This window comes from Thalassophryne amazonica, chromosome 8, assembly GCF_902500255.1.
Source record: "Thalassophryne amazonica chromosome 8, fThaAma1.1, whole genome shotgun sequence".
Taxonomy (NCBI): Eukaryota; Metazoa; Chordata; class Actinopteri; order Batrachoidiformes; family Batrachoididae; genus Thalassophryne; species Thalassophryne amazonica.
Genome location: NC_047110.1, coordinates 110,833,862 through 110,854,966, shown reverse-complemented (window position 1 = coordinate 110,854,966; position 21,105 = coordinate 110,833,862). Strand labels below are relative to the sequence as shown.

At 41.6% G+C, this 21,105-nt stretch overlaps 1 protein-coding gene across 1 annotated transcript in view; it reads right to left on the bottom strand.

Annotated features, from left to right (window-relative positions):
* Window positions 1-19,462, bottom strand: part of slc38a8a (solute carrier family 38 member 8a) — a 31,166-nt gene extending 11,704 nt beyond the window's left edge. Inside the window, 9 exon segments of the mRNA XM_034175643.1 lie at window positions 2,798-3,000; window positions 4,639-4,786; window positions 5,119-5,233; window positions 10,833-10,890; window positions 11,717-11,821; window positions 13,214-13,370; window positions 15,650-15,848; window positions 19,254-19,354; window positions 19,357-19,462. Coding sequence (XP_034031534.1) covers window positions 2,798-3,000; window positions 4,639-4,786; window positions 5,119-5,233; window positions 10,833-10,890; window positions 11,717-11,821; window positions 13,214-13,370; window positions 15,650-15,848; window positions 19,254-19,354; window positions 19,357-19,453 — 1,183 coding nt within the window. The 5' untranslated portion in view covers window positions 19,454-19,462.
* Window positions 19,463-21,105: the final 1,643 nt, after the last annotated feature.

Sequence of the window (21,105 nt, the reverse complement as noted above, 5' to 3'; positions counted from 1 at the left end):
TCAAAACTACGCTGTTCTTCTGAACAATGTCTTGAATGCCCCATTTTCCTCAGACTTTCAAAGAGAAAAGCATGTTCAACAGGTGCTGGCTTCATCCTTAAATAGGAGACACCTGATTCACACCTGTTTGTTCCACAAAATTGACGAACTCACTGACTGAATGCCACACTACTATTATTGTGAACACCCCCTTTTCTACTTTTTTTTTACTAATAGCTCAATTTCATAGCCTTAAGAGTGTGAATATCATGAATGCTTGGTGTTGTTGGATTTGTGAGAATCTACTGGTAGCTTGTCTCCCATGTAACAATAAGAAATATACTCAAAACCTGGATTAATCTTTTAGTCTATATGCTCCCTAACGCACCTCCTCTGGTGCCTACAGGTTGGCCTGCTGCAGGGTCGTCAGCCGGGTACCACCAATCCTTGATGCTTCTCCCCTTTGAACCCGGAACATCTCCTGGTGATGGGGCAGCGACTGGGATGTCTCCCAGACGCCCCCTGCAGCCTGACCTTGAGCTAAGTTGTGCCCCAGCATGTATCCCTCCTTTTGAGCCAAAGCCAGAAGCTACTTCTCTCCGCCTCCTCTGCCAGGTCTTTCGTTGCTTTTCGGAGATCTGCCCCGCACACATCCACCTCCCTCAGGAGGTGGATGACTGATGTTCCCACAAAGCCACGGCAGACAACCTCCACAGGGTAAATAGTGGTCCTCCAGCCCGCCTCCCTCAGAGTATTTGATCCTCTTCCGCTCGCATGCCGCCTCCAAGCCTGCTTCCCAAGGGACAGTTAGCTTTATGAGAAGCACTGTCTTGGTGCTGCTGGACCACAGCACAATATCTGGACGCAGGCTAGTGGTAATGATCTCAGCAGGAAACTGCAGCCTCCTGCCCATGTCGACTCTCATATTGCAGTCCTGGGTCGCAAGCGGTGATGACTGTGGAAGCCTCCGAGGAGCTTGCAGAGTGGTCTTTGCTCCTGTCTCCCCTTCATGAACAAAGTCAATGTGCCGGTCCAAGGCAGTGTCTCTACATCTGGTGTTGGTCTCCAGGAGCCAGACTGGCTGCCCACTGCTCCTCGTGGTTGGATTGTGTCTAACTGTAATTAGGATGGTTAAATGCAGAGGACAAATTTCCTTGTACAGTGGGGAAAATAAGTATTTCACCCCCTGTCAGTTTTGCAGGTTTTCCCACCTACAAAGAATGGAGAGGTCTGCAATTTTTATCGTAGGTTCACTTCAACTGTGCGAGACAGAATCAAAAAAAAAAAAAAAATCCAGTAAATCACATAGTATATTTTTTAGTTATTTTATGCAATAAAATGCAAATTAATTAAGTATTTGACCCCCTAGAAAAACAGAGCTTAACAATTGGTACAGAAACATTTGTCTGCTATTACAGAGGTCAGACGTTTCATGTAGTTCTTGACCAAGTTTTCACACACTGCAGCAGGGATTTTGGTTCACTCCTCCATACAGATCATCTTCAAATCTTTCAGGTTTGGAGTTTCAGCTCCCTCCAAAGATTTTCTATTTTCTATCTTCTTACGGAGCCCCTCCTTAGTTGCCCTGGCTGTGTGTTTGGGGTCATTGTCATGCTGGAAGACCCAGCCATGACCCATCTTCAATGCACTTACTGAGGGAAGGAGGTTGTTTGCAAAAATCTCGCAATACATGACCCCATCCATCCTCCCTTCAATACGGTGCAGTCGTCTTGTCCCCTTTGCAGAAGAGCACCCCTAGAGTATGATGTTTCCATCCCCATGCTTCACGGTTGGGATGGTTTTCTTGGGGTTGTTCTCATCCTCTAAACATGGTAAGTGGAGTTGATTCCAAAAAGCTCTATTTTGGTCTCATCTGACCACATGACCTTCTCCCATGCCTCCTCTGGATCATCCAGATGGTCACTGGTGAACTTCAAACGGGCCTGGACATGTGCTGGCTTGAGCAGGGGGACCTTGCTGCCCTGCAGGATTTTAAACCATGACAGCATCATGTGTTACTAATGTAATCTTTCTGACTGTGGTCCCAGCTCTCTTCAGGTCATTGACCAGGTCCTGCTGTGTAGTTCTGAGCTTTCTCAGAATCATCCTTACCCCACAAAGTGAGATCTTGCATGGAATCCCAGACCGAGGGAGATTGACAGTCATCTTGTGTTTCTTCCACTTTCTAATAAATAATCATAACAGTTGTTGTCTTCTCACCAGTCTGCTTGCCTGTTGTCCTGTAGTCCATCCCAGCCTTGTGCAGGTCTACAGTTTTGTTCCTGGTGTCCTTAGACAGCTCTTTGGTCTTGGCTATGGTGGACAGGTTGGAGTGTGATTGACTGAGTGTGTGAACAGGTGTCTTTTATACAAGTAACAAGTTCAAACAGGTGCAATTAATACAGGTAAAGAGTGCAGAATAAGAGGGCTTCTTAAAGACAAATTAACAGGTCTGTGTGAGCCAGAATTCTTGCTGGTTGGTAGGTGATCAAATACTTATTTTATGCAATAAAATGCAAATTAATTATTTAAAAATCATACAATGTGATTTTTTTTAGATTCTGTCTCTCACAGTTGAAGTGAACCTACGATAAAAATTACAGACCTCTCCATTCTTTGTAGGTGGGAAAACCTGCAAAACTGACAGGGGTCAAATACTTATTTTCCCCACTGTATGTATGTACAATGACAATAAAGGATCTATTCTATTCTAAATACTAGAGTGCTTGATGAAATTCTACTGTATCTGCATAAGGTAAATGTCCATCAGTTGGAACTATTGCTCCATTTCAAGAACCTTGAGAACAGAACACATCACCTGGAAAGATAAAGATGAAAAAGGCGCTGATGCCTCCAATGACACTGATAACTTTGCTGATGTCGGGTACAAACACGGCAATGAGCAGCGTCACCGTGATCCACAGGACCGTTAGCACATAGCGGCTGTGACTCTCGAACCTCACTGTCACCACCCTGTCATGTCGCCGCCGCCAGCTCAAAAAGGGATCCTGGATCACAGACCTGAGGATCATGAAAGGGAAATGGTGATCAAGAGGAGAAACACCCTCACAATCATTTGCTCCAGATGTCTACATGCAGTTTAACAGACAATACTGAGAATATCTGTAAAAACAACAACAAAAAAAATCTGTTAATGGTAAAGGATCCTTAGGTTTAACATCTGGAGGTTTGAGTCAAGATCTGAGAGGAAGGTCAAGTCAGTCTCACACCCTCTAAAGTACAAATCATTGAGTTAATAACTCCAGATATCGAAAGTAAGAGCTTACCCAGAAATATTCACAACGCTTCACTTTTTCAACATTTTGTTATGTTTCAGCCATATTTTAAAATGGGTAAAATTCATTTCCCCCTCATAATTTTGCACACAATACCCCATAATAACAACATGAAAAAGTTTTTTTTTTCAAGTTTATTAAAAATAAAAAAACTAAGGAATCACATGTACATAAGTGTTCACAGCCTTTGCTCAATACTTTGATGATGCCCCTTTAGCAGCAATTACAGCCTCAAGTCTCATTTTTTTTATAATAAATTTGCAAAAAAAAAAAAAAAAAAAATCATGTTGTTGTCATTATGGGGTGATGTGAGAAAAATTTTGAGCGGGAAAAAAGGAATTTATTCCATTCTGGAATAAATGTGGAAAAAGTGAAGCGCCGTGAGTACTTTCTGGATGCACTGTGTATTGAAAATGTCTCAATCCTTCATTGCCAATGGTTCTCAACACTTTCTTAAAAAAAGAAGATATTGGCTTGAAGGTCTTGTGTCCCTCAGTGTTTTCATGCAGCCATGTCATGATAATAAGACAACTTAAAGCTGCTTTGCATGACTTTCTAAAGACAACCTGGAACAATGTCTGCGAGTCATGACTTTACTGGCTTAGAAAAGATGTCGAAATTTGAGTGTGAAGGCTTCAGTGCTGGAGTAGGGACTTGACCTAGAGCTTCAGGGGATACATCCTTGCTGCAAATGAAATCCCTGGAATTTTATAGAGGTCAGTGTTCATCATACAGACAATTATTGGCTTTGTGACCTTCAAAACTAGGTGAAGGCCATTCTCCATCAAACTTGACTTAGACCTTCAGGAGATGTGTAATTGCTCCTAATTTCATAAAGCTGTGTTATTTCTCGGGAAAGTTATTGGGAGTACATTCTTGTGAATATTTTAAGCACTATGACCTTCAAAATTAGGTCAAAGTCAGTTGTCGCTGCAGTTGACATAGACCTTTAAGAGATGCATCCTTGCTCCCAATTTGGTAAACCTGTGTTATTTCTTTGATAGTCCTTGACTTTCAAAATTACGTCAAAGTCAGTCATCACTGAAGTTGGTCGACGCCTTGAAAGGATGCATGTCTTGCAAATTTGATGAACCTGTCTGAAATCCGTTGAATGTTTTGGAGTAGTCTTTAACACACACAGACATTAGTTTTGGCTCTGTGATCTTCAATATTTGGTTAAGGTCATTTATCATCAAACTTGACCTGGACCTTCAGGGATAAATCCCTGTCTTAAAATTATGACAAGTTATAGGAAGTACAGAGTTTCAGATGCATTCATGGAGAGACGGACAGACATTTCTATGTCCCTCCGCCAGGGTGACAGGGGACAACTACGACCATGTACATTTCAAGTGTTGCTGACCTGCCCAGCAGCAGGATAATGGGATAGACAGTGATAATGGAGACGCCAAACAGCAGCCTTGCAACCAGCATCAGAATGTCATCACCAGCATATGACATCAAAACATCAGGCTTCACATCCTTCCCAAATGTCAGGTAGCCGTAAACACCTGCAAGAACAAATGACGGTGATGTTCTGATGACACCTGATGGAGAAGTTTCGAAACTCAGAATAAATAAGTATGCAGATTTTGCCTTGTTGGGTTTTTATTTTCTCAAATGTTTCACCTCAGGGAGCCTTGGTGGCTGTTCCCATAAAAGAAATCTGCTTGGACCTGCCTCAATTCCCCATGTACTATGTGCTTTAGATCTTACACTATAGATCTATAAAGACAGCACCAACAAAAACTACAAAAACAGAATTTATTCAAGTTCCCCTTAAAAAAAAATCTCTGGGAATGCGAAGTAAGCTGATGGTGTGTGGGAAGCTTACTTCTCTGACCTGTGAGAGAGTAGATGATCAGGCAGAAGATCATGGAGGTCACAGATGTGAGGACCCAGTGTGAGAGCCGCTGGTTCTTCATGCTGCTGTAGATGGCGACAGACGCCTCATGACACTAAAAAAAAAAAAACAAAAACAAAAAAACCCCAAAGACCAGAAACTCAGAGGGCGCTCGAAGAGATCTTTGTTCTTTTTAACTTTCAGAGCTGCTGTTTTCTAAGTCCAACCCAAAAATGTAACATGCGAGTGAAATGTTTTTCTGCTGCAGGCTGCTTAAAGACTTCCTGCAATAAGTTCTTCCAGGAGAAGCAAAATGATTGATCTGGACAATCGTGGACCAGTTCAACCAAGGATCAATTTCCATGCAGATGGAGGTTGCAAGTTCCCTCCGTGTCTGCATGGATTTCTCACCACTATCAAAATGAGTATGTCAGTCTCAGTTTGACACAAATGAAAAGAAACTAAACGCTACTTACTCGTCGGACAGACTGTGTACCTCAAACCACCAACTTTAACAATCCAACGTATTAATCTGAATCAGAGCCCCACTGATATGAATACTGATATTAGAGAGCAAAAATAAAAAAATAAATAAAATTACACTTCTGCTATATCCACCGATGTATACATAAAAATACTGGCGGCTGCTAGTGGCATCCCTCAGCCTCCATGGCAGTGAAATCCCCGGGTGGTAGAATTCCTGTGGTATAAGCAAGTCCTTTTGGTCTAGTAATCCACTTTGAAGTCTGCCGATGTCGTGACCTGATACACCTTTCCTGTACGGATGGCTACCCTAGGCCTCACCATTCCAGAGCAATCACATTAAGAAGAAAATCTAAAAATGGGACCTGTGACCTAAACCTCAATGTCAACTTGACCTGTTGCATCTTTCCTCTACGTTTGGTGGCCCTGGGCCTCTCCATTCCAGAGTAATTACGCTAAAAATCAAATCGCTGATGCCAGCCAACCGCCTGCCCAGCCACCGGGGTGAAAACAATACCCCTTCAGCGATTCCTGACATTTCGTTATCAAAACCTTATAACAAGGAAATGTAACAGAGTTAATGTTTTGCCAATTAAAAGTGAACTTTGTTACATGTAACTATAAATGTAACTAACAATCAACCCATGTACACCACACTGCCTTCACTCAAGTGGACAAATGCTGTGACGTGTCGCTCAGGATTTGCATCAAATGGACTTCTCGTCGATTTTGGTCTCGCAGGCGGTGTAGCAACCATTCGCCTCTTGTTGCTGTAATCAAATCAAATTAAATCAATTTTATTTATAGAGCGCCAAATCACAACAAACAGTTGCCCCAAGGTGCTTTATATTAAGGCAAAAGCCATACAATAATCACAGAAAAACCCCAACAGTCAAAACGACCCCCTGTGAGCAAGCACTTGGCGACAGCGGGAAGGAAAAACTCCCTTTTAACAGGAAGAAACCTCCAACAGAACCAGGCTCAGGGAGGGGCAGTATTCTGCTGGGACTGGTTGGGGCTGAGGGAGAGAACCAGGAAAAAGACATGCTGTGGAGGGGAGCAGAGATCAGTCACTAATGATTAAATGCAGAGTGGTGCATACAGAGCAAAAAGAGAAAAACACTCAGTGCATCATGGGAACCCCCCAGCAGTCTAAGTCTATAGCAGCATAAATAAGGGATGGTTCAGGGTCACCTGATCCAGCCCTAACTATAAGCTAAGATAAGATGGGACCTGATTATTCAAAACCTTATAAGTAAGAAGAAGAATTTTAAATTCTATTCTAGAATTAACAGGAAGCCAATGAAGAGAGGCCAATATGGGTGAAATATGCTCTCTCCTTCTAGTCCCTGTCAGTACTCTAGCTGCAGCATTTTGAATTAACTGAAGGCTTTTCAGGGAACTTTTAGGACAACCTGATAATAATGAATTACAATAGTCCAGCCTAGAGGAAATAAATGCATGAATTAGTTTTTCAGCATCACTCTGAGACATGACCTTTCTAATTTTAGAGATATTGCACAAATGCAAAAAAGCAGTCCTATATATTTGTTTAATATGCACATTGAAGGACATATCCTGATCAAAAATGACTCCAAGATTTCTCACAGTATTATTAGAGGTCAGGGTAATGCCATCCAGAGTAAGGATCTGGTTAGACACCATGTTTCTAAGATTTGTGGGGCCAAGTACAATAACTTCAGTTTTATCTGAGTTTAAAAGCAAGGAAATTAGAGGTCATCCATGTCTTTATGTCTGTAAGACAATCCTGCAGTTTAACTAATTGGTGTGTGTCCTCTGGCTTCATGGATAGATAAAGCTGGGTATCATCTGCATAACAATGAAAATTTAAGCAATGCTGTCTAATAATACTGCCTAAGGGAAGCATGTATAAAGTGAATAAAATTGGTCCTAGCACAGAACCCTGTGGAACTCCATAATTAACCTTAGTCTATGAAGAAGATTCCCCATTTACATGAACAAATTATAAATGGGGACAAGCACAGAGATGAGTCCACTGTCTGAGGCCATAAGAAGATCATTTGTAACCTTCACTAATGCTGTTTCTGTACTATGATGAATTCTAAAACCTGACTGAAACTCTTCAAATAGACCATTCCTCTGTAGATGATCAGTTAGCTGTTTTACAACTATCCTTTCAAGAATTTTTGAGAGAAAAGGAAGGTTGGAGATTGGCTTATAATTAGCTAATATAGCTGGGTCAAGTGATGGCTTTTTAAGTAATGGTTTAATTACTGCCACCTTAAAAGCCTGTGGTACATAGCCAACTAATAAAGATAGATTGATCATATTTAAGATCGAAGCATTAATTAATGGTAGGGCTTCCTTGAGCCTTGGTAGGAATGGGGTGTAATAGACATGTTGATGGTTTGGAGGAAGTAACTAATGAAAATAACTCAGAACAATCAGAGAGAAAGAGTCTAACCAAATACCAGCATCACTGAAAGCAGCCAAAGATAACGATATGTCTTTGGGATGGTTATGAGTAATTTTTTCTCTAATAGTTAAAATTTTATTATCAAAGAAAGTCATGAAGTCATTACTAGTTAAAGTTAAAGGAATACTCGGCTCAATAGAGCTCTGACTCTGTCAGCCTGGCTACAGTGCTGAAGAGAAACCTGGGGTTGTTCTTATTTTCTTCAATTAGTGATGAGTAGTAAGATGTCCTAGCTTTACGGAGGGCTTTTTTATAGAGCAACAGACTCTTTTTCCAGGCTAAGTGAAGATCTTCTAAATTAGTGAGATGCCATTTCCTCTCCAACTTACGGGTTATCTGTTTTAAGCTGCGAGTTTGTGAGTTATACCACGAAGTCAGGCGCTTCTGATTTAAGGCTCTCTTTTTCAGAGGAGCTACAGCATCCAAAGTTGTGCTCAATGAGAATGTAAAACTAGTGATGAGATAATCTATCTCACTCACAGAGTTTAGGTAGCTACTCTGCACTGTGTTGGTATATGGCATTGGAGAACATAAAGAAGGAATCATATCCTTAAACCTAGTTACAGCGCTTTCCAAAAGACTTCTACTGTAATGAAACATATTCCCCACTGCTGGGTAGTCCATTAAAGTAAATGTTATTAAGAAATGATCAGACAGAAGGGGGTTTTCAGGGAATACTGTTAAGTCTTCAATTTCCATACCATAAGTCAGTCTATGTCAGTCTACCATAGTCATAAGTCTATGCAGTGATGTTATTGTTTATTTAGTAAAATAAAATAAGGGCAAAAATATTGGCAATATCGACAAAAATAACTGATACTGACATGTTTGTCAAAGTTTCATATAAGCCGACTACCCCGTCAGTCAAGCTCTATTTTATGATCTCACTTCTGCAGGTCTGTGTATGAAATGTGAGAGTGCGCGGGTTAGTGCGGACTCTTCGATCGCGTCAGCCTCAGGGCAGGATTTAAATGTCGTGTCCACCTTTCGATCTGCCCCCTCTCAGGATCTCATCAGTTCTCCTTCCAGCCTCTTGTACTGTAATGACTCACCCTGAGGGAGCGGATGTGTGTGTGATCTCCACAGCATCCTTAAGGGGTTACCTTGGCAACTGGAGAAGTCAGGCATCAGTGTGCAGTACTTAGATTGGCAGAATGTTTTTTTTCTTCTTCTTCTGTACTCTGCTATTAAAGATGAAGGTTCTGGAGCGCCGTGCTCCCGGTCTGCCGACTAACCTTTAGACTACACTAAACCCACCTGACCAAATATCTCCTGAAAGCCAGCAGTTTACAACACTGAGCCGACCTAATGATTCATCATGAAATACAGCAACTTCAACTGACAGGTAGGCGGAACTTATGCGGCGACTCCTATCTGGATTTAGAACTTTCTTAAACAGAAAAATCAATGACTTAAGTGTCGACTTTGAGGATTTCGGTGAACTTTCTGGAACCAGCAGATACCCTGAGTGCAGCACTTGAGGAGCCGACTGAGGAATCTGAACACCTGAGTTTGACAGACCTGGATAAAGACCAGGATCCAGGGCCCTCATTCATCTAACTGTGTGTAGAAACTGTGTCTTTATTTTGTCATCATCCTCATCAACATGGAGCTCAAAGCTTATTTCATCATCATAAGTCTCACATTTACATCTTGCAACAACACACAACTCGTGCTCTGCTTTCTTCAGGTTGCTCCATCAAAAAAAAAAATGTGAAGTCGCTTATTTCCAAAACAGCTGATGGAGCGAGCCAGTCGCATATCTCAGATGGGTTTTGAGCTGAATATTTTAGCGCATACTGACAACAACAAACGAGGAGAAGTGATGGTGAGATCAAGCTGCTCAAAGAGTCATGTAACTCTCCCGAGGCGTTCCCAAGCCAGCTGGGGAATATAATCCCTCCAGGGTACCCTAGGTCTTCCCTGGGGCCTCCTCCCAGTCAGACCTGCCTGGAAGATCTCCCTAGGGAGACCACCAGGAGGCACCTTCACTAGTTGCCCGAACCACATCGCATCACCTTCCGATATGAAGATTCAGATTTAGATTTTAATAAACACGGTTTGCGGACGATGCGACACTGGTGCATGTCTCTTTAGCCTCCATTGTAGGACAAGCTTTCTTTCTTTTTCTTGTAGAATAACTTAAAACCCCACTGTAAATGTATTCCATGTAATTTTATTTAATTTCAGGTCACCATTTAAGCAACTTTATTCATTAAATAAATAACTTTATTCAATAAGCTAGTGGCCGATCCCTCTTACCAGGACACAAACTTTTTGTTACCCTCCCCTCTGGCAGACAGCTGAGGTCCATCAGGACTAAAACCTCAAGACACAAAAACAGCTTCTTTCTGTCCACAGCTGGACTAATAAATAAAGGCAGAGACCCCCGTTTACCCTGCCCCCTCCACTCCCACAAAGTACAGATTGATCATCCCTGTACTGTTCATCTGCAGGCCTGCGCAGCCCCATTCCACTCTATTTGATTGTAAACTTATTTTTCACCATTTGTCTATTTGACTCCTTTAATTCTTACAGAAGTATTTTCTTTTATTGTTGTTTATGCACCAGTGACATTAGATCACATTCCTTGTATGTGAGAACTTACTTGGCAATAAACTTGATTCTGATTCTAAAAGGGGTGGGCTGATGCTTGGCCCTGGACTCTCCAACGGGCAAATACGATACACAGCTTCCCAAACTCAGCCTCCAGCTTTACTGCAGCTCGGTGATGCAAACGTATGCACGAAGATGTGAGAAAAATCAGACTCACTTGGAATCCAAAGCAGATCGTCGGGATGACGCTGAACACGGAAGCCCAGGAACTGATCCTGCACACAGACAGACGGAGACAACAGGGTTAACATCTGGACTTTACAAATGCCATGAGAAGAAAAAAAAAACCCTTTTTATTATAGGTCACCATTTGTAATGCTGTGACATTTACAGACACGACACCTTAGAGTACCATAGAGTCAGTCACACCGCTGACTAAAACCAGGACTCTTTGGTCTGTACCAATTAAATTTCACTGTCCTGACTAAAAACCATTTGTCCCAAATGATATTCATCTGATTTGGGACAAATGGTTTCAACCTGCCACACGTTGGTCAGTGATTAATAAGATGCAATAAGCACTAAATGTCACTGGCACAGCAACTAAACAAACAGCCAGTACCAGTACTAAGGCATTCCGACCAAAAACCACAAACTGGCAACAATCTGCACTGGATGACAGTAAGATCACTAACCTCATGACCTAATTAATATGCAAAACAAGTCAATGTTACTATGGTGATTATTCCCCTACTGGGACTACACCTGTGCCAAGTTTGGTTACTTTGGACCAAACTGCCTTGAAGATGTAGAGCAAATATTTGGACGGATGGAGATATGCTGGAATGTATCCCTCACTAACACTTTGTTTGGGCGGGGGCGGAGGACATAAACACAGAAGACAACCAACGACTGCAAACAAAATGACTACAACATCAATAATTAATTAGTTGTTTAAAAGAGCCAATTTTTCTCCAGCCTCTACTGCCAATCTAAATTTAGTCCAACAGGCATTGCACCTGTTGGACTAAATTTACATTTGGACCATTTTGAACTTGAAATCCACACATCCAACCATCACACACACATCCACACACACACCCACTGCTGTGGAGCGGTGCAATGTGACCCAGAACAGGTGGTCTGCTGTGGTATTTGATGACTATGGTTGTGGTCAGATAGATGGCAGCCAAAGTCCCCAGAACACTGGAGGAGGAGAAGAAGAAGACGACACTTGTTTAAGGGTACAGGTGCAAATGGAGTAACATCAAACCAGCTTTCAGACATTCCTGTTATAACAGCAACAACATTACAAACATTACGTCCATTATGGTCACTTTATTTGGACGTTCTTTTATAACTCATTTTACAGTTTTTCTCAATTGGTAAGACACATTTCTCGAAAGCTGCTCTCTTTTTGTCTGTGAACACAAAACCCCAGACTCTTCTTGCAAAACCAAACTTTCACCTCAAAACAGTTCAACCTGTGCTCAGAACTGAACTATGTTGTCAAATCGATCCCTGAGTCTATCAAAATTAAAAACCCTACTGAACAGTCTCAAAACACTACGTAGAAAAATAGAAAATACAATTTTCAGGACATGAAGCTGAAGAAATAAATGTGTTCAACTGGTGACACCAGCGCTTTAACTGTGTTTGACTTTTGCCACGTGTGCTCACCATTATGCAACACAGGTGCCTCACAATGAAAATGTGTTGGCAAGTTGTGTCTGAACAGGTGAAAAGTGCTGGTGGTTTTGCCAAAAGAGTGACTGATTCAATCAGTGGGTTCAGGCAACTGAGCATTTGGTTCAGACAACAGGCTTTACTGTGCAGCACAACAGGTATTTGTGCTGGAGACCCTCCTGCCCGGTGCACCAACAACATTTCCTGAATACCAGAGGAAAAAGACTGGTTGCTCTGGTTATCTCAATAAAGCAGAAAAATATTGAGGGTGCTCTTGGAAAAAAAGAGACATCAGATCACAAAAACAAATGCATTCCAGACACTCCAAAAATAAGGCATGTAAGCCCTGAGGAAGACCGGGATTATGGCTGAAACATGTTGGCTTGGCCATTAAAATAAAGGCCTTCTAACACTTCCTTGTGCAGCTCATATTTTTGGAGTGCCTGGACTGCATTTGTTTTTGTGAGCATTTCCTGTATATTCGTTTTGTGAATTGTTCTGTAATTTGTGTCTGTATCATGGCTCAAGCAGAGGGTCACCCCTTTGGGTCTGGTCTGCCTGAGGTTTCTTCCTCAGAGGGAGTTTTTCCTTACCATTGCTGCTCTGAGGGTTAGTAAGGTTAGACCTTACTTGTGTGAAGCGCCTTAAGGCGACTCTGATTTGGCGCTATATAAATGAAAATAAATTGAAATTGAATTGAATTGGTTTAGTGTTTTAGCAACTGAGGAAAAACTGTAAAAAGGCATCTTGGAAGAATTCCAAATACTGAAGCCAAACTTAGCTCCAGACACACACAAACAGGCAGCGCCCCCATCAGGCTACCGTGAGGATTTGGGGAAATCTTTTGAACTTAAACACTAAATAACCAAAATAAAGAAACATGAGTATTTGTGCGCACGAGTGGTTTCTGACCTGATGTATTTCTGGATGCTGATCTCTTTGGGGATGGACAGTGGCAGGATGAGGACGGCACACAGCAGCATCAGGGCAAAGCGGTGGTCCGTGTACCACCGCGCCTGCATCTGTGACTCCGGCGAACCGGTTACTAACTGGTACACTGAGCCACACACTAACACAAGCACATAGAGGAACGCACAGATTAACGCAGTGTCTCTCTTTCCAGCAAGCTAACATGGATCAACAACAGACAATAAGAAAGGATACATCAGACTGATTTACTGTATTGCTCCAAATAGAAGACCACATTATTTTCCTACAAGCATGAAAATGAGGTGATCTTCTATTCCAATCAGGGTCTAAATTTCACATCGTCTACATCCACCACAGCAGGTGGCGCCCCACACACATGAACCAAGTGCACCTCCCAGGACTGAACCAAACTGCCACTTTAACTAGCTTCATGACAGACAAAGGCAGTGATTGTCCTGAAAAGATCACAATTCAAAAGTCCAGTCAGTTAACAAGCTCACTCACTCACCTTCAACCACTTGTCCAGGATCAGGTCACGGGGGCAACAGCTCAAGTAGGGGACCCCAGACATCCCTTTCTTGGGACACATTAGCCACCTCTGACTGGGGGATCCCAAGGCGTTCCCAGGCCCGTGTGGAGATACAATCTCTCCACCTAGTCCTGGGTCTTCCCCAGGGTCTCAACCCAGATGGATGTGCCTGGAATACCTAACCAGAGTGGCGCAGGGGCCATCCTTACCAGATGTCTGAACCACCTTAGCTGGCTCCTTTCAACGCAAAAGAGCAGCAGCTCTACTCCAAGCTCCCCACAAATGACCGAGCTTCTCACCTTATCTCTAAGGGAGACACCAGCCACCCTCCTGAGGAAGTCCATTTCAGCCGCTTGTACCCGTGGTCTAGTTGTTTCAGTCATGACCCAACGCTCATGACCATAGGTGAGCATAGGAACAAAAACTGACCAGTAGATGGAGAGCTTTGCCTTTTGGCTCAACTCCCTTTTCGGCACAACAGTATGGTAAAGCACACGCAATACTATCCCTGCTGGGGATAGTATTGTGGCCAATCTCACTATCTCCGGCCAATCTCACACTTCATTGTCCCCTCACTCGTGTACAAGACCTCGACGGACTTGAACTCCTTCACTTGGGGCAAAACCTCATTCCCTACCCGCAGTCTATCAGTTTTCTGGCCTTACGGCCTCTTTAACTTTAAGCTCATAGTGATAAATGCTGCAGAGTCAAACAACTCAAGAAACCAAGAAAGAATGTAATGCTTGAAGATGTATTATTTTCAAATAAAAGCATTTTCTTTGTTTGTTTAAAAAAGGTATTTAGAAAGTATTTTTCCAAAAATATGTATAGACAAGGGGGTTGTCTTGTATTGAGGGCCGTCCTAAATTTGAAACAGTACAGTAACTTAAACTTAGCCATGCAACTACTATGCCAATGCTGCCCCCTCCTTATTTACTGACGCAGCATAAAACCTACTTTAGGGGAAACCAAAAGTACTACAGAAAAACAAACATAAAACTCAACAAGATCTTCAGGATGCGGCATAAAGAAAAATATTTTTTTTCCATTGAATTAAATTAATACTTTGTCATTTTGTGTTGCCTTTTGTGAGTAGCACCCTACTCACCTTTGATGATTTCTCCATTTGAGTGATAAGTTTTGTTTAAAAAGTTAGTTTGGACAATTAATGTATGCATATGAAAGACGTGGCAAAATTCTCGAAAAGCAACATCATAACACAACCTTTTGTTTTTAAGTCTACACATCAGCCTTTTGAAGATATACATTTTTTTTTCTAATATAGTGATTTATATGAACCCTGCATGTGTCTTCAATGTTAGCTCGAGTTAGTTTATTTACGTTACATATAGTGCACAAGAAATCAAAGTATTATAATGCAATGACATTTCCAGCAATACATGTTGTACATAACTGTAAAATATATCAATATTAATAAGTAAACGTCAGACATTTAAGGTTCGGAAAAACAGCTTTGAGTGAATTCCTGGCTCAACTGTCCATGTCCCGTTGCTCAACCATCTATGTCCTTTTTTTTTTTTTTTTTTTTAAGAAAAAAAAAACTTGACTTGTACTCTGGAAAATACAGTAGCTGCTTTGATCTGTATCGGCAGATGCTGAAGTTTCCAGTATCGGTATAGTATCGGGTATGAAATAGTGTTATTGTGCCATCCGTACTACTAACAGGGTTCTAATATCAATGTAATTTCTGGCTCCTCTCATTTTTGCCACTGTGTACCTCATGTGAATCCACATGCACAACCAACATGGGAAAAACCTGGACTTATCCTTCAAAACTGAACCAATGACGACTTATTGGAATGAAGTCTATTATGTCGTTTACCCTGTTTGTTCCTGAAGGTGTGAAAAACTTTAACCAGCTGACTCACACTTCTCTAGCTGGTCGTCCATGATGACCAGAAAGGCCACGGAGATCATGAAGAGGTTGAAGACGAAGCAGATCTCACACAGCTGGCCAATGGTCGGACCACACACCTGCTTCACCACAGCCTGATAGGTGCACTGACCACTGATGGAGGTCGAATAACCCAGAATGATCAGTCTGCTGATCAGGAACACGAGGGAGACCTGAGACACGGACACAGGAGACCCACACAATTGGCTCACTAAGTATTTATTTTCTGTTGGCTGGTTGAAATAAGGAGCAGGAAACGAGCAGAGACCAATTGTCAGGGCTCATTTATTCAAACTTCTAAATCCAGACGACCCAAACCCCAGAGTGGCATCGCTAACGGCCGCCACAAACACTAAAGATCACGAGGATCAGATCTGAAGTCTGCAGTCAAAACTTTTACACGTTCATGCAAAAGCTTGACCGAACAATTACATCAGAGCCGCAGACAATGTGCTCGAATCCCGCTTCTTGTCAGAATAAGCAGCAATGCCTTCTAGTTTAATGTGCAGACAGGATCAATAAAGAAGAGGATCGATCAGGTTGCACTGGTTCATTGGTTCCTCACGCCCCAAATGTTACCGGTTAAAGGTTTAATGGATGCAAGCGGGTTAGAAAAGGCTGCTTCAAAACCCAACATGGTCACCAGAATAAATTTAACCCACCGCAGGCTTTCAGAAAACTAAACTCCTGTCTTCAAATTGTTTTAGTCAAACCAGTAGGCCAGGTCAGGTCATGAAGCAGGCAACAGTGCAGCCACTTCCACGACACTAAGAAATCACATCGAGCCCTGGAGGGAACCTTCAGCCTTTTTGGATAAGAGATTGAAAAAGTACAAATACAGCATGTGTGTCCAAATACTTATGGACCAACCAGGCTGTTAGTCTCCCGACTTGACTTGCAGCCGACATGGGACAACAAACTCTGAAGCTGCTTGTATCACAGACAGACAGAGGAGAAAGACAGACAGGCAGGCAGAGTCCATCAAAAATACATTCAAGCAGAAAAATGAACAAAAAGACAAGAAGAAGGAACAAAAGAGAAGAAAAGTACAAATAAAACAGGACAAAAGATTTCTGTAATCTCAGCTGTGAGGTGATAAAAAAAACAAGATACACTTGCACAACACAAAATACCACAAGTGCAGTCACAGCAGCAAATTAAAGTAGATTTTTTTTAAGTCAATTCACAACTCTACTACATTACATAACAAATAAGTGAGTGTGGTGTGATGTCGTTTGGCTTTTTTCTGCTCCTCCTAGAACAAATATCCAGTTTCAATAAGAACACTTAAGACAGCTGAAGGTCGACAACAGAACACTACTGGTTTCAAAATAAATAATAAAATAAGCCAGGCTTTGTGTTAAAGCTACAGTATGCAGGCTTTGCCACCATCTAGTGGTGATGTTGCAGACTGCAGTCACTGTTACATTTTTGCTACCTTGGTGATGGGGATTCATGCGCTTTTTCATTCTCGTGTTCAGCAATATGCATAGTGCATACGGAAATTATTCACAACGCTTCACTTTTTACACATTTTGTCATGTTAGTCTTTTTCCAAAATGGAGGAAATTTTTCCCTCAGAAGATGAATGCAGCAATGTACAGAGACAACCTGGATGAAAACCTGCTCCAGAGCACTCTTGAACTCAGACTGGGGCGACGGTTCATCTTTCAGCAGGACAATGACCCTGAACACACAGCCAAGATATCAAAGGAGTGGCTTCAGGACAATTCTGTGAATGTCCTTGAGTGGTCCAACCAGAGCCCAGACCTGAATCTGATTGAACATCTCTGGAGAGATCTGAAAATGTTTGTGCACTGACGCTCCCCATCCAACCTGATGGAGCTTGAGAGGTGCTGCAAAAAGGAATGGACCAAACTGCCCAAACATAGGTGCACCAAGCTTGTGGCATCATATTCAGGAAGACGTGAGGTTGTAATTGCTGCCAAAGGTGCATCAACAAAGTACTGAGCAAAGGATGTGAATACTTACATAGATGTGATTTTTTTTTTGGTTTAAATTTGAAAAAATGTAAAACAAACCAAAAAAAAAACAACAAACCCCCCCCCCCCTTGTTATTATGGGGTGTTGTGTGTAGAATGTTGAGGGGGGAAAAAAATGACTTTATTCCATTTTGGAATGAGGCTGTAACATAAAATATGAAAAAGGGAAGCGCTGTGAATACTTTCCAGATGCACTGTATGACCCTCAATTTCACAGCAACCAGTATAGTCAATGTATGGGGGAGCAACCACCGATTCTTCTTTTTGCTTCCTCAGTCTTCAGGCCACGCTACAAACCACAAAAGGTGTAGTACGTATGTTCCTACTGGGATAGTGTATCAACATGGCGCCCACACGGGGTGGGGGGATGTAGATATTGATACGTGTACATATTAAACTCATGAAAACACTGATTTATTGTTGCAGGTAATTACACACCCCTGAACTGTTATGAATGCTATATTTCCGCAAATAAACGCCGCTACAACCTGCACACTGTAGCTTTAAATCTGAACCCATGAGACACGACTAAAACACGGCCAGAATATTCAAATGACACAATTTATTTGGATGTTTATATTAAAGCTGCAATTTATTATTTTCAAAACTGATTCATCAAACAATTTACTTTTTTAATCAGTTAGTTGTTTGGTCCATAAAACATCAGAAAATGGTGGAAAAATGTCCAACATTTTCCAGAACCCAAGACTATGTCTTCAAATATCCACAGCCCAAAGATATTATTTGTAGTAGCAGAGATGAGTTAAAAAAAATCCCATTTAATAAGCTGAAATCTGAGTGTTCGGAGACTTTAAAAAATGGCTGAAAACAATTAATCAATTATCAATATAGCTGTTGATTAAACAACTAATCATCAAACGTTATAGAACTAAGTTAAAAATAACATTTATTTTATTGGGGCAATAAAATTACAAATTGATCATAAAATCTACTGAAGAGGATCAAACAAAGAAGCTTCCATTACAGGGCGATTACTGATATGATGGTCCTTGAAGAAACTGACAGTAAACAGGAATGTAGAGGAGGAAATTAATTAATTTCAAAAAATAAATAAAAACAACTAATGATACGGTCATACTAATATTTAACTTATAGAACAAACGTAAAAAGACACCAAAAATATTTAAAGTATAAACCAAACACCATACACAAATTTATGCAAAAGGAAAATAAAATATTCTGATTACAAAACAGCAAAAAACACGAGACAAAAAAACAGAACGTAGACTAAATAAATAAATGCTAGCACATATAAATATCTTTATTAACAATACTAGTTAAAAATGGACCAGGTTTTTTTTTTATGTTTTTTGATTTTGACCTTTCCTTCGTGCTGTTAAAACATCTTCACAGTTCCATTTATAAAGTATGAAAAATTTATATAACGTGTGATAATTGTATATGTATATTGAGTCACAGCATCCAGGAAAGTCTTTCTGTGTGAAAACCGAACAGCACATACGCAGTTATTCTTCGACCAGAAGTAGAAAAAAAGAACTTATTTTAAATGTTAACACAATAACGGGTGATAATGAAGGCAGGTTGATCTCCTACCAGCTCCACGGTGATGGCGCTGTGGACTCCTCCGGCTCTCTGGAAGGCCCAGGGGAAGTTGAGGAGTCCGGCTCCCAGCGCGGACTTCAGCATGATGAAACGGCTCCAACAGAACCGAGCCGAGGCCCGGAACCAGAGCGGACCGGTGAGGGTCCAGCTGGGGTCAGCAGGCTGATGCTCTCACGGGCCAACTCCTCCATGCTCTGACCGGAGAAAGTGAGGGCAGCTCCTCCCTCTGCCCCCGAGACTGACTCCTCTGAAGAGGAGGAGGTGAGGAGAAGGTGAGGAGGGCGGGGCTGAGCCCCCCACTTCCAGGTGCTGCTCCTTAAGCAAAACTACAGCATTATTTCATGAATTAATGTTGCCCTTCTTAAATGTAAAATGAGGCTTCTCTGGTTATTTCTTTGACAAACATCACATAAGGAAATCGCCTGAGCAGCGAAAAGAGATGAAACCTGCGAGGCACAGGCATCAGAAGTGAGGAAATCAGGGGGCACCAGCCCCCCACATGGTTCAACTAGGAGGGGGCTTTCATGAAATAACTAATAATAACCTTAATGGATCTTAAGATAAAATAGAATATATTTTATTATACAAAGTACACAAACCAAGCAAATTCTGTGATTTTGCCTCAGCAAATTATCAAGTAAATGATAATATATAAATTACCAAATGATTCAACGTACAAATGTCAAAACAACACCTCAGACCATGACATTTAATAATGTTGACCAGCGCCAATGAAATATAGCCTGTGTAATGGCCTCGCTAGAAACTGACCTAGCTATCCAAACAGCTAAACACAGATCCAGAAACTTTGCGGACTCCGGGAGACGTTCAACGTAGTTTACTGAATCTTTTCTTTTTTGTGAAACTGTAACATACAGACAAGAAACAGAAAAAAAATGCATATCAATATTGTACTAAAACAACAGTCAGGCTTCAACTAGCACATTACTAGAGATATAACCATGAGATATAGCTGCCAGCTTAGCAATTAGCATCATGATTAGCATTAGTAAATTAGTAAATCTTGAAGTCATTTTGATCAGGATATGTCCTTCAATGTGCATATTGAACAAATATGTAGGCCTGCTTTTTGCATTTGCGCAATATCTCTAAAATTAGAAGGTCTTTGTCCTCAGAGTGATGCTGAAAAACTAATTCAGATGCATTTATTTCCTCTAGGCTGCACTACTGTAATTCATTATTATCAGGTTGTCCTAAAAGTTCCCTGAAAAGCCTTCAGTTATTCAAAATGCTGCAGCTAGAGTACTGACAGGGACTAAGGAGAGAGCATATCTCACCCATATGGGCCTCTCTTCATTGGCTCCCTGTTAAGTCTAGAATTTAAAATTCTTCTTCTTACTTATAAGGTTTTGAATAATCAGGTCCCATCTTATCTTAGGGACCATCACAGTACCATATCACCCCAATAGAGCGCATTCGCTCTCAGACTGCAGGCTTACTTGTAGTTCCTAGGGTTTGTAAGAGTAGAATGGGAGGCAGAGCCTTCAGCTTTCAGGCTCCTCTCCTGTGGAAACCAGCTCCCAATTCGGATCAGGGAGACAGACACCCCTCTCTACTTTTAAGATTAGGCTTAAAACTTTCCTTTTGCTAAAGCTTATAGTTAGGGCTGGATCAGGTGACCCTGAACCATCCCTTAGGTTATGCTGCTATAGACAGACTGCTGGGGGGTTTCCCATGATGCACTGAGTGTTTCTTTCTCTTTTTGCTCTGTATGCACCACTCTGCATTTAATCATTAGTGATTGATCTCTGCTCCCCTCCACAGCATTGTTTTTTTCCTGATTCTCTCCCCTCAGCCCCAACCAGTCCCAGCAGAAGACTGC